At 42.5% G+C, this 14,477-nt stretch overlaps 1 protein-coding gene across 1 annotated transcript in view; it reads left to right on the forward strand.

Annotated features, from left to right (window-relative positions):
* The first annotated feature begins 5,273 nt into the window (after positions 1-5,273).
* RBP1 (retinol binding protein 1) overlaps positions 5,274-14,477 on the forward strand; it is a 50,658-nt gene continuing 41,454 nt past the window's right edge. Inside the window, exons 1-2 of the mRNA XM_007062472.4 lie at positions 5,274-5,619; positions 6,285-6,463. Coding sequence (XP_007062534.2) covers positions 5,547-5,619; positions 6,285-6,463 — 252 coding nt within the window. The 5' untranslated portion in view covers positions 5,274-5,546. The remainder of the gene's footprint in view (positions 5,620-6,284; positions 6,464-14,477) is intronic.

The following is a 14,477-nucleotide window of genomic DNA, read 5'->3' on the forward strand; positions in this document are numbered from 1 at the left end:
AAGATAACTGGAATTGGCCATTACTCCCTAATAATAACCTCTGCTGAATAATGACTGGCTTTTCCTGAGCCATCAATTCACCAACCAGTCAATATCTGCTGGCATCACCCCTCGCTTGAAGATGGCTGTATAATCATGGCTTATTACTAAACTCTGAAACAGAACATACAATTACTTTCACTGGTAGAGCTTGTGTGATCCTCTTCTGAGGGGAAGAGATTAAAAAAAACCACTGAAAATATTCTCAAATACTCCAAATAAACAGGATTTCAATTGTCTGCAGAAGCCACCCAATGTGTCCACTACAGCCAGCCACCTATTGTAATATCCATCCATATGCCTAAACCAGCCATCTTATTTTCTAAGCAGCATAGAAGGGGAGGAGTAATGTGGATAAAATGGACACCCGGATAATCAGTGGCCTTACAGCCATTGTATTCATAGATATTTAGGTCAGAAGGGACCATTATGATCATCTAGTCTGACCTCCTGCACAACGCAGGCCACAGAATTTCACCCACCACTCCTACAAAAAAAACCTCACACCTATATCTGTGCTATTGAAGTCCTCAAATTGTAGTTTAAAGACCTCAAGGAGCAGAGAATCCTCCAGCAAGTGACCCGTGCCCCATGCTACAGAGGAAGGCGAAAAACCTCCAGGGCCTTCCAATCTGCCCTGGAGGAAAATTCCTTCCCAACCCCAAATATGGCGATCAGCTAAACCCTGAGCATATGGGCAAGATTCATCAGCCAGATACTACAGAAAATTCTTTCCCGGGTAACTTGGATCATACCCCATCTAAAACCCACCACAGGCCATTGGGCCTATTTACCATGAATATTTAATTACCAAAACCATGTTATCCCATCATACCATCTCCTCCATAAACTTATCGAGTTTAATCTTAAAGCAAGATAGATCTTTTGCCCCCACTACTTCCCTCGGAAGGCTATTCCAAAACTTCACTCCTCTGATGGTTAGAAACCTTCGTCTAATTTCTAATCTAAATTTCCTAGTGGCCAGTTTATATCCATTTGTTCTTGTGTCCACATTGGTACTGAGTTTAAATAATTCCTCTCCCTCTCTGGTATTTATCCCTCTGATATATTTATAGAGAGCAATCATATCTCCCCTCAACCTTCTTTTAGTTAGGCTAAACAAGCCAAGCTCCCTGAGTCTCCTTTCATAAGACAAGTTTTCCATTCCTCGGATCATCCTAGTAGCCCTTCTCTGTACCTGTTCCAGTTTGAATTCATCCTTCTTAAACATGGGAGACCAGAACTGCACACAGTACTCCAGGTGAGGTCTCACCAGTGCCTTATATAACGGTACTAAAACCTCCTTATCCCTACTGGAAATACCTCTCCTGATGCATCCCAAGACGACATTAGCTTTTTTCACAGCCATATCACATTGGCAGCTCATAGTCATCCTATGATCAACCAATACTCCAAGGTCCTTTTCCTCCTCCATTACTTCTAGTTGATGCGTCCCTAGCTTATAACTAAAATTCTTGTTATTAATCCCTAAATGCATGACCTTACACTTCTCACTATTAAATTTCATCCTATTCCTATTACTCCAGTTAACAAGGTCATCCAGATCCTCCTGTAGGGTATCCCTGTCCTTCTCTAAATTAGCAATACCTCCCAGCTTTGTATCATCTGCAAACTTTATTAGCACACTCCCACTTTTTGTGCCCAGGTCAGTAATAAAAAGATTAAATAAGATTGGTCCCAAAACCGATCCCTGAGGAACTCCACTGGTAACCTCCCTCCAACTTGACAGTTCACCTTTCAGTAGGACCCGTTGTAGTCTCCCCTTTAACCAATTCCCTATCCACCTTTCAATTTTCCTATTGATGCCCATCTTATCCAATTTAACTAATAATTCCCCATGTGGCACCGTATCAAACGCCTTACTAAAATCTAAGTAAATTAGATCCACTGCATTTCCTTTATCTAAAAAATCTGTTACTTTCTCAAAGAAGGAGATCAGGTTGGTTTGGCACGATCTACCTTTTGTAAAACCATGTTGTATTTTGTCCCATTTACCATTGACCTCAATGTCCTTAACTACCTTCTCCTTCAAAATTTTTTCCAAGACCTTACATACTACAGATGTCAAACTAACAGGCCTATAATTACTTGGATCACTTTTTTTCCCTTTCTTAAAAATAGGAACTATGTTAGCAATTCTCCAATCATACGGTACAACCCCTGAGTTTACAGATTCATTAAAAATTCTTGCTAACGGGCTTGCAATTTCTTGTGCCAATTCTTTTAATATTCTTGGATGAAGATTATCTGGGCCCCCCGATTTAGTCCCATTAAGCTGTTTGAGTTTCGCTTCTACCTCAGATATGGTGATGTCTACCTCCATATCCTCATTCCCATTTATCATGCTACCATTATCCCTAAGATCCTCTTTAGTCTTATTAAAGACTGAGGCAAAGTATTTGTTTAGATATTGGGCCATGCCTAGATTATCCTTGACCTCCACTCCATCCTCAGTTTTTAGCGGTCCCACTTCTTCTTTCTTTGTTTTCTTCCTATTTATATGACTATAGAACCTTTTACTATTGGTTTTAATTCCCTTTGCAAGGTCCAACTCTACTTGACTTTTAGCCTGTCTCACTTTATCCCTACATATTCTGACCTCAATAAGGTAGCTTGCCTTACTGATCCCTCCCTTCTTCCACTCCCTATATGCTTTCTGCTTTTTCTTAATTACCTCTCTAAGATGCTTGCTCATCCAGCTTGGTCTACAACTCCTGCCTATGAATTTTTTCCCCTTTCTTGGGATGCAGGCTTCCGATAGCTTCTGTAGCTTTAATTTAAAATAATCCCAGGCCTCCTCTACCTTTAAACCCATAAATTCTTCAGTCCAATCCACTTCCCTAACTAATTTCCTTAATTTTTGAAAGTCAGCCCTTTTGAAATCAAAAACCCTAGTTGCAGATTTATTTTTGTTAATCCTTCCATTCAGTTTGAACTGAATTAGCTCATGATCACTTGAGCCAAGATTATCCCCTACAACCATTTCCTCTATGAGGTCCTCATTACTCACCAAGACCAAATCTAAAATGGCATCCCCTCTAGTCGGTTCAGCAACTACTTGCTGAAGGAATCCATCAGCTATCGCATCTAGGAAAATCTGAGCCCTATTATTATTACTAGCACTCGTCCTCCAGTCTATATCTGGGAAGTTAAAGTCTCCCATGATCACACAGTTTCCATTAGTATTTACTTTATTAAAAACATTAAAAAGGGCTCTATCCATATCCAAATTAGATCCCGGCGGTCTATAGCACACCCCAAGCACTATCCCAGGGGAGGCTCTAATAGTTTTCTTCCCCAATTTAATTTTTGCCCAGACAGACTCAGTCATATCCATTTCATCGCTTCTTATTTCTTTACATTCTATCTCATCATTGATATACAGTGCTACTCCACCACCTTTACTTCGGTCTTTCCTAAACAGCACATACCCTTCAATACCTGTATCCCAGTCATGACTACTATTCCACCAGGTCTCTGTTATACCTATAATATCTGGTTTCACTTCCTGCACCAGTAACTCTAGTTCCTCCATTTTGTTACCTAGGCTCCTTGCATTAGTGTACAAACATCTTAATTTTTGCTGTTTAGCCTCACTCACATTCTGTACCCTATTAGGCTCGGTTATTTTACTACCAGTATAACCTATTAGACTTGTATCTACACTGCCCTTCCTCCTACCTACAGCTGTATCCACTCTTACTTCATTTTCTTTCCACTCTATGCTGAATTCTGGCGTGGAGATTACCTGGACATCTCCCAACCATCTCCCCCAAATTCCTAGTTTAAAGCTCTCTTAATCAGTTGTGCCAGCCTCCATCCTAGAAGTCTATTTCCTTCCCTACTCAGATGAAGTCCATCCCGAGAGAACTGTCCTCTATCCATGAATGCCTCCCAATGGCCATACATCCCAAAGCCCTCCTTATAGCACCACTGCCTAAGCCATCTATTGATAGTCATAATCTTGTCACACCTTTGTTGCCCTTCTCTAGGAACAGGCAGAATCCCACTAAAGATCACCTGAGCCTCAATTTCCTTAAGCGTCCTCCCCAGCCTAGCATAGTCTCCCTTAATACTTTCCAGCGAGAATCTAGCCGTATCATTTGTTCCCACATGAAGGATAATTAGGGGATTCTTTCCCGCTCCCTTTAGAATCCTTTTCAACCTCAGGTCTACATCCCGTATCTTAGCACCCGGAAGACAGCACACCCTCCTATTTTCTGGATCAGCTCTGGTTACAGGCCTATCTATTCTTCTCAGTAAAGAGTCCCCAATCACATAGACCTGCCTTTTCCTAGTGACGGTGCTATTCTCCAGTCTATCCCCTGTTCCCTCTGGCTGCAAGTTCTTTCCATTCCCATTCTCCCTTGTAATCCTTTTTAACCCATCCTGTATCCTCCCGGGGCTCATATTTGGTGTAATCTCCATTAACTCTTCCCCTTTTCCTATAGGACTAACCTCTCTTCTCTTCTTCCTTGCCCTGTCACCTTCAGTGACTACCTGCTGAGCCCCTTCTTCATTTTCCAACTCTGCAAACCTATTCTTAAGCTCTATTTCTCCTTCACTAGCCCGTCTTTTCCTCTGCCTAGTTCTTTTAGTCACATGCTTCCACTGACCACTTTCCTCACCCAGTCTCCCCTCAGAATTCCCTAGTCCTGCTTCCATCTGCAAGTCTGAGCTTTTCCCTTCAGATACCTCATGTCTTTGCTCCATAATCTGCTCAAACCCCTTCCTAAACTCTACCAGACTTTCCACCTGCATCTCCAAACCTCGGATCTTTTCCTCCATCAGCTCTATCAGACGGCACTTCATGCAGACAAAACTCTTACCAGGTGCCCCCTCCAGGATCATGTACATACCACAGCTTCCACATCCAGTCATCTTCATTGTGTCATCTGCTACATGGGTCACTCCCACTGCCACCTCTGTATCTGTCATATCCTTCCCACCTAAATCCTGTTAATCTGGGAAACACAAACCACACCAAAACACCACCACCCACAGCAAAACCAAACCCCACACAAGCACTGCAAGATAAACTCCCCCGTTTACAGCTCTGTTTGCTGGCTCCTCTGCAGCTGTCTGTGCCGCTGCCTGACTGGCTGCTACCTTTATAGGACCCCTAGTCAGTGAAGCCCCGCCCCCTAATCAGGGCTCAGCTTCTCTCCCAGCACAAAGCCCCTATAAGCCTCTACACATACAAATACTACCAATACTGTATTGAAGGTGAACGTTCCATTCCATTCCATTTAAATGAAGCCATCCTGCTGTCATTATAAATCTAAAAGGTTCAGCTTTGTGGAAGGATTTAATGGTAACCCTTCAGCGGTAATCGGATTAGAGGGGCTCATATAACTGCATGGTCTGAAGAACAGATAAAAGAAACCAGAGTTCAAACTCGCCACAGAGGACAGGCATTGAGCTGTGTGGTGCAGAATCAACTCGCTGTTCTGAGGCTTTGGTTTTGGCTATCATATACCCCAGAAATGCCTGCAAATTTCAATGGTTACTGGAAAATGCTTAGCAATGACAATTTTGAGGAGTATCTGAAAGCACTGGGTAAGATTCCTTTCATGTTTCTTTAGCACATAATCAATAAAATGCCACCTATCTTAGTCTTGGGTTGGATTTGATTTCTTCTGGGATAGTCACAACCACAATTTTAATGCAGTCTGAATGCTTTCTTCAAAAAATATGATTACTCTGTGTTATGCAAAGTTTTGTTTGATTTGCTTTAAGCGACCTGTTTGCTTTTTACCTTACTACCACTAATCTATGCAGAGATTCAGCTACAGAACTTTAAAGGGCAAGCAAAAATTATTCTCTCAACATACATGGAGGTGGAAAGAAAACAAAATGTGCTTGATGTAAAAGTTTGTGTGTATGCAGTTGGCAGGGAGGTACATAAAATGCTTATTTCTATAGAAGTAGCATTTTTAAGTAATCAGAATGAATTTGTGTCAAATATCTCAGTAGGAATTAGTAATGTCATATTTCCTTTCATCTGTTTGTTTAGAAACACTTTTGTTGTGGTAATAAATGTAAAGGGTACAAGGTTTTTTCCAAGTAAGCAAATTAATTCACTTGTAATTAACTTTAGTAAAACAGCCAGGGAACTATTTACTTGTGTTTTGGTCCATCCCAATCCTCTCAAATTGTACAAGTCTTGTATTGTTGTAGATTTGTGGCTTTACTGCAAATCTTTTTTTCTGTTTTGCTTTCAGATGTAAACGCTGCTGTGAGAAAAATTGCCAGCTTGCTAAAACCTGACAAAGAAATCATTCAGAATGGAGATCATATGATCATTAAAACGCTAAGCGCTTTTAGAAACTACATCATGGAATTTGATGTAGGAAAAGAGTTTGAGGAGGATTTAGCAGGGGTGGATGATCGCAAATGCATGGTAAGAATTAGAACTGTTACTATTGCATGACAAAAAAAGATTAGAAATAATTAGTAATAATCCTAGGTCTTGCAGCAGGATGCAGAGGCAAGACATTTTCATGTGGTTGTTCTTAGAATTTTTATTTTTGTATTTGACAGCTTCATTTAGACAGGGCTGCAAACTGTTTTTAGCTTGTCTTTACAATAAAGGAATGTTAATGTTAAACTTGAATGTGAAGTTATTTCTTTTATTAAAGAACAGGCACTAGGTTTAAATTGTCTCCAGTATAATGTCATTGTAGAGTGACATTTGCTATTCAAAAAGTCATTTACAGCCAAATTGTGCCACGCTTATATTGAGTAGTGCTTCACCCCAGAAGCAACCCTGTTGATTTCAGTGGGGTAATTTACTACTTAATATGAGCAAGGGTGACAGGACGGAGGCCCCTAATGTTTAGGAACTGGTGCTTTTCCTCTTTCTCTCTCTCTCTCCCTTCCCTCACTTCTGTGGTGTTGAGAAGTTGTATAGTCAATTGTTTGACCACACTCTGGTTTGTTATGAAATATATACAAGAGGCCATAACCAATGCCAGTCAGGTTTATTGCTCTAGGCCAATAATAATATAGTACAGGAAAAAGGATCTATATGGATGATACCATTTTCCATGAAGCTGTCTCATGCAGCGTTGTTACATTCACCTTGCGCAGAAGGTGTGCTCCCAAAGTTACACCCTTTTTATCCCCTACCTGTTTACCAACTAAAGGTACTGTGTATGTCATGTGAAACTAGATTTCACTATAAATCTCCCCACTGTATTTTCCACTGAATGTATCTGATGAAGTGAGCTGTAGCTCACGAAAGCTTATGCTCAAATAAATTGGTTAGTCTCTAAGGTGCCACAAGTACTCCTTCTCTTTTTGTGGATTTAACTGATCAGCTTTCTACCTTGTTTTTCTGGTAGCATGGTGTACCCCTTATTTTTGTTCTGAACACATGTGTTTGAGGTATTAAAGAACGTGAAGACACCTCCTAGGTTTGTCCTAGGGTAGATAGCTTATGAGGGGAACTCCTGTTCTGTTGCTATAATAAAATAATCACATGTCCTGATCCTGACAGCTTTCCTATCTACTTAAGCCATAGCTTACTTCAGGTATGCAAAGTGTTATGGAATACTGAGCATAAGTGAACAGGAGTATAATAAAGATATAGGCCAATTTAGGCTATTTAACTGCTATATTTATGTTTAGTAATATTTGTGCTTAATGCTTAATATATATGGTGTGGATAATACATGTTATCAATATAACATATATGCAAGTAGCCAGTATATACTGGTCAACAGTGGAGAGTTTTGCTACACTACAGACAGCAGGCTTAGCACATCCATTTAACAAGACAAAACCAGAGCAAATCTTACAGTAAGTAAGTGGCTCCAAGTGCTCTCTCTTGTGAGCTTTTACAAAATATTGTCTCTGGCAAGAGGTATCTCATGACCAATAATACCAATTAGCAGAAAAGGCTCAAGACTATCAAGCTACTTAGATAAGTCTGAGACTGGATGTTATCTCTCCCATTAGTCCTAGGGCATGCCATCTCTGCAATCTCCTAAAGCGCAGGAATTGCTGACGAGCTAAAGAAAAGTATTTTACCAGCCATTGTAGCAGGGAAACAAAGCAGAAAAGAAATAATAGGCTCCCATTCTTAAAAAAACCTGGCCATCTCTATGACTGATCAATATTTTTCTCTGACATCAGGATGTAGAAGTTTACTTTTGATCTAGCAATGGCAGGAAAAGGAAGGTTTATGAGATCCGGTGAAAGGGAATGGCTAGATACGTGTCAAGCCACTGCATGGACTAAACCTTCAGTACTCTTTGCTTCAGAGCCCAGACACCAGGAGGGGAAAAAAAGGCATTTTTTCCCTCCTTCCCTCCAAAAGGTGGTACAGTATAGTACAGCATTTCTAGTTACTGGCAGCTCCTTAAATCAGGGCATAGAGGCTCAATAGAGAGGTATACAACTATTTAAGCTTTATTGACCCTGTGTGGTTTGCATGAGTCACAATACTGACTGAATTCTCAAAGACTTGTCCCAGAATTCACTGGGCTTGCTGTAAAACCCAGGATGGATTACCTGGGTGGCATCATCTGCTGCAATTGTTCCGAAATTCCGGTCAGGAATCTGGGGGAATATACCTGAGATATGACACTTTCACCAAATCTGATCTGACATCTTGGCCACCAATGCTATAAACAGTCTAGAACTGCAGCTCTGCAACTAAATAAATACATTAGTAATGTTAGCCTCATATCTACCGAATTGCCTTGGGTAATAGCATAGTTTATAGTTTAGTGCTTCCTACGGAATTATAAATGGATTATTTTTTTAAGAATGAGATCCCAGCTCTCCTACATCATAGGAGGGTTGCACACTGGAACTGTCTCAGGTTATTTTGCTCTCCAGACCCTGGGAACAATATGCAATGTGGTGCTGTACCAGTGCGATGACTTACTGGCGCAGCACCTCCTGCTGGTTGTCCTGGGAATTAGCTCTTTTCCAGCTTTGGAGCACTCTCTGCAGGCCAATGTCTTACTTGCCACTGGCCCCATGTCCCTCCTGGACCCTGGTGCCCTTTACCCTGGGGTTCTGCCCCAGCAATACCCCCACACTCTGGGTCTCCCCTCCCAGGGGAACCCCCAACCCTCTAAACCCACCTTGCCCCAGTGGCTACCGCCAGTCATCATCTAGCCCCCACTCATTGGGGCAGACTGCAGTCTGTAATGACCACTCATCATTGGCAAGGGGTTAGGACCTGCTGCCTTTGCCTAGTCTTGGGCTGCCCCTCTGCAGCCCCAGTACCTGTGTAGGCCTTCACCAAGGCCTGCAGCCTGGGGGTTTATCAGGCTGGAGCTCCCCAAGCTCCCTTTGCCCTTCCCTAGCGGTGCTCAGCTTCAGGTACCTTGCTCCCAGGCAACTAGCCCTTCCCGCTCCCAGGCTAGAGTGAGACTCTTTCACCTTCTGGCCCACCACCCTCTTATAAAGGCCAGCTGTGGCCTGATTGGGGCATGGCCCCAGCTGTGGCTGCTTCCCCCAATCAGCTTCGCTGTTCCCTGCCACAGCCCTCTCCAGGGCTGCTTTAACCCATTCAGGGCCGGAGTAGGGTGACCACCCCGCTACAGGTGCCCATAGCCTTTGAGTGACTAATCACTAGTTTCTGACCCTGGCACAAATAAGGGACGACACAAGAAGCACAGGGACTGTTCCTGCCTAGTGTTCCTGGGGGCAAGTCACTCTGAAAGGAGCAGGGAGAAGGTGGAATTTGGCCTTGATTCCTCCTCTCTTCCACACTGGCATGAGCTGGGAAGGTGAGAATGGCTTCATCTTCCAAATAGATGTTGCATCTTGCACACTTCCCCTCTGTGGGGGGAAGTGTGATTTGAGTATCCTGAGAGGAAGGATGGTTCAGTGGTTATGAAACTGAACTGGGACTTGAGATAACAGACTTCATGTAGGACCTTGGGCTTGTCACTGAATCGCTCTGTGCCTCAGTTTCCCATCTGTAGCTGGGGATAATACCTCTTTTTCTCACAATCTAAATAGACAAGGCAAGGAGTGGAAGTTCTTCAGGGCAGACACTGTTACTATGAGACATTTGCTGGGGCCTTTTGGCGTTATGTTAGTACTGTTAGTAAATGATAATAGAAGCACAACCTGGCCTTGTATGAGTGCTTCCAAATGAAGTAAAATCAGGAAAGTGCTGCCTTTTCACATCTATGAAACTAGGCCGAAGCCCATCCTCTGAGTCACAGTGTAGAAGTAAATATTGTTTTGATAGAAAAGTGGTTCAAGTAAATCCTACACTGAGTTGATGTACTAGAAGCATACTACAGAGATATTGCCTATGAGGTATCAGGAAGTTCAGTTTTGAGAAAATTCTTGTTGGCAATATACATAACTGTGTTGGACGTAAGCATCTAATGTAAGACCTCAATGTTTTGATGATACCGGTATAAATAACTACGTAGTTGCAGAGGTTGTGAATAACATCTGTACAGCAGCTCTCCTTTTAACTAACAACTATTATTTTCCTAGATCCTATCTGCTTGCTCATTCCCTGACTTCTCAGCAGTGTTGCCAACTCTTGCAATTTTACCTCACAATATTTCGTGGTTTTTTTAAAGCACCAGCTCCTGGAATCATAGGCTTATATCAGAATCCCCTGTGATGCCACTAGTCCACTGCGTGTAGATTATTTTTAAAAAGCAGATGAATTAATAGATAATACAAACAGTAAGTTATGTCGATACAAGATAAAAAATTGGTGACTCTTCATTGTGTACACTTAGTTTACATTTTGGTCATATTTCTATAGGGAAAATGTAACCTTGACAGGTTGTGGGATAGTTAGAATAATTCCAAATATCAAAAGCACCTGTGATGAGGAAAGACTAAAGAAATTGAGCTGTTTCTTATCAGAGAACAAAGACTTTGATGTGTCTTAAAGAAGGTACAGAATGTCACAAGTGGGGCTGGTATTATTGAGCTAGGTGCTTTATCCAGGGTTTTTGTCCTTATACTCTGCTAAAGCATCAATACTGATCACTGCTAGAGGCCAGACAGGGCTTGTTGAACCTTTGCTGAATTAAGTTTAAGTATCTTTCAGGTCCATTGTTTTAAAAGAATGGTTTATGTATGATGTGTTCTACACCACGGGGGAGGGCTACTACCCCTCCTCCAAGAACTAAAAACAGCATGTGGAGATTAAGGCAAATCAGCCCAGTTGTAACCCCACCACAAAGATACCACCTCCTGGAAAGGCTCACATATACTGATTCTCCAGGGACCAAGAGCCAAATAAATGACTCTGGGATAAACAGTCTGAGTTTAAACTGATCCAGCAAATGGACAGGACCTTCTGTTCAAAGAAGGGCCCCAATCCTTGAGAAAGGGTTGGAAGGATTGACACCTACCCGAGTCCTTGTTGGAGTTGGTTGATCTCTGGTAAGCTTTTTAGAAATTTTTTCTTTTATTGTTTTTAATAGGTTTTCTCTGCAATGCGTTCACCTTAAGAATAGAGTGCTTGCTTAGAAAGAGCTGTGTTATAACATGTAATTTTATCTTTTTGAGAAATGCAAGCAGGATGCCTGCATTCATATCAGTCCACAGCAGTAATGTATATTTTCACAGTATTTTCCCTCTGCTGTTGAGTTTTATTACTTGGATTTGACTTTAACTGTATTAGCCATAGAAAAATTCTTTACCTTTACTAATTATCTGAGCCTTAAATTTGTGAAAGGATGTGTCTATTCTGCATGTACATTACAATAGTTTAAAGTAATTATTTGACTGTTACAAATAAATTTAACCTTATTCCATTACATTCAGTAATGGAACAAGTAGACTTGATAGGACTGGTTCTGATCTCTCTCCCACCAGGTACAAGGCTACCTGCTTCTTTCAAGTCACTTATGCTTTACATAAGTGTGAGGTCAGAATTGGGCCCATTATAACATTACATAAGATGTGAAGTTAATTAACAAGTATTTAGGGAGGGTCTAGTCCACGGTATTACTGGATTCTACGAGAGGAATGAACTGTTGCTAATCTATTTTATATCAGGAATCATAATTAAGACCATGTCTACCAGAAGAGCAGGCACCCTGTAATTATAATCACAGGGATTTCCGTAGGACCGCTCAGAGAGAAAAGTAGTACTCAGCACAAGTCTGAGGCCCATTATCAATTGTGCCATTTTAATGAGATGTGTTGAACAACCTGCCTCTAAATCCGCAGCCCTTCCACTTGACCCACAGGTTGATTCATGTGTCCTGTGTTCCTGCCTCCTTTTCTGATTCTGTCCTCCTGTAACAGTTCTACTTCCTCTGGGCTCTTTGCTCTGTGCTTTCAAGTATGCCCTTACATCCCCCATCTTGAGGATAAAACATCCCTCAGTCCCTGTTGTCTCTCTACCATTCTATCCTCTGGGCTTGTTTCAAAAAGTACTACATTGAGGTACACTAAGGAACTTTTGGTGCATACCCACAGTGTCCATACAGGCCAGTTAGTGTGGGACATGCTAGTGCACGCTAGAATTTACAGCCCTCTGCTGCGGAGCCCACAAATTCTGGCGAGTTTGTCTTTCAGTAGAGATTTGAGCAGGCCTATAAGGGTATGTGTGTGCAGCAAAGAAAAACCCACGGCTGGCCCGTGCCAGCTGACTCAGGCTCGGGCTGTAGGGCTGTTTCATTCCTGTATAGACTTCTGGGCCCGGGCTGCAGCCCAACTCTGGAACCCTCCCTCCTCGCAGGGTCCTAGAGCCCAGGCTCCAGCCTAAGCATTGAAGTCTACACAGCAATGAAACAGCCCCACAGCCAGAGCCCTGAGCACCCGAGTTGGCTGGCATGGGCCAGCTGTGGGCATCTAGTTGCTGTGCAAACATACCCTAGTTGAACAAACATGTTCCAGAGTCCTATGGTGGCAGATTTCTGTTGCCAGGTGCCAGAATTCAGAGGAGCACCCACAGCAAGAGAGGGACATTGTGGTACACCCTACCAACCTATTTGCTTTGAATTAACTTTTGGTGCTGCAAAGTGAAGCAGAAGACAGGACACCGGGGGCCGGATCATGGTAGCGAGAGTACAAGTGTGAGTGTGGGGGAAAGGATGAAATAAACAGCTCCATTGTGTACATACACAATGTATGTAGATGCTCACCCTGCTCTATCTAGTGTGCTAAAAATAGCAGTGCAGCCTCACGAGTACAATCCTGACTAACTCCTGCGTATACACATGGGAGGCTAGCCCAAGCTGCCACCCATGCCACCACAGCCACCATCCTATATTGAGCATGCTAGCTCGAGCATGTGTGTCTATCCATGCTGGGAAGCCCCTCCCAGCTGCTGTGTAGATCTACCCAACGTGGCTAGGAAGCACAGGCTCAACACACAGATAATGCCGCCAGTGGGATACCTTAATCCTGGCCCCATTCTCCCCTCCGCTCCTGGGAATATTTGTTGCATCCTTTGACAGGGTGGCAGAGGTGCGACTGCCACATACACCCCAGGAAGAAATCTGTCTGAAGAATCCTGAGGATTCACTTTCAATAGGAAGCACCTTTGCAGCCCTTCCAGCACAGGCTCCATCTCTAAGCCACATGCCAGCTCAGTGGTCCACTTTTCCAAACCCAGTGGAAGAGTCTCCAGTAGAATGGAAGACAACTTTCAAGTGCATTTAATTTCTATAGTCAGGTCAAAACGCAATACATTCAGATCCATAGACTAAATGACACAAATGTTTCTATAGGCTGTGCGTGGTCCTTCTGTTCACAGACAGCCAAGCTCTTGGCACCACTTCTTTAGCTACAGTTCCTGCCCACCTGGATCATTTCCAAGCTGAAAGGAGAAACCAAACATTTTAAAATTCTTTGTAGGTGCTGAAAAGCTTTGTATACTTGGGATGAGTCATTTGCGGAAGAAATGTATTTCCCTGCATCAAACTTCAATTTTTCTTGGACTTCTGGCAAGTCTGTCATGAAACTCATTGAACATGTAGTAAGAGCATCTCTTAGGATACAACATTGTCTTACTACTGTAGATCACTTGCATTTTGAGAACCTTGTTGGAAGCCAGTTTTGCATACTTTCTCCAGCACAACACTGGTGCTGTTCAAGAAATTTTATTTGTCTCTGGCTTATCAAGGTTCATGACTGTAAAAAAACAAACAAACAAAAAAAAACCACACACACAGACAGGCAAATAGGAAACATGAAGGAACTGATTTCCTTACACATGGTTCAGGCATCATGTGCTTCAGGTCATCATCTTCTTTTGCTGCGTTTCAGAGCCTGTAGCACTTCAACAGTTTGGGAACCTAATAGCTTTGTTTTCTCAGCATTTCCATAGCGGATTCAGCTTCCTGGATTTCATGTGCAAATCCCAACTGCAGCCGGAAAATAAAAAGTGCACACATTTTTGATTCAGAAGGTCCACTGAGAGAAACTGCATTTTCAGGAGAGCGGGTTGCTTCATGCACTAC

This window comes from Chelonia mydas, chromosome 9 (genome assembly GCF_015237465.2).
Source record: "Chelonia mydas isolate rCheMyd1 chromosome 9, rCheMyd1.pri.v2, whole genome shotgun sequence".
In the NCBI taxonomy this organism is placed as follows: Eukaryota; Metazoa; Chordata; order Testudines; family Cheloniidae; genus Chelonia; species Chelonia mydas.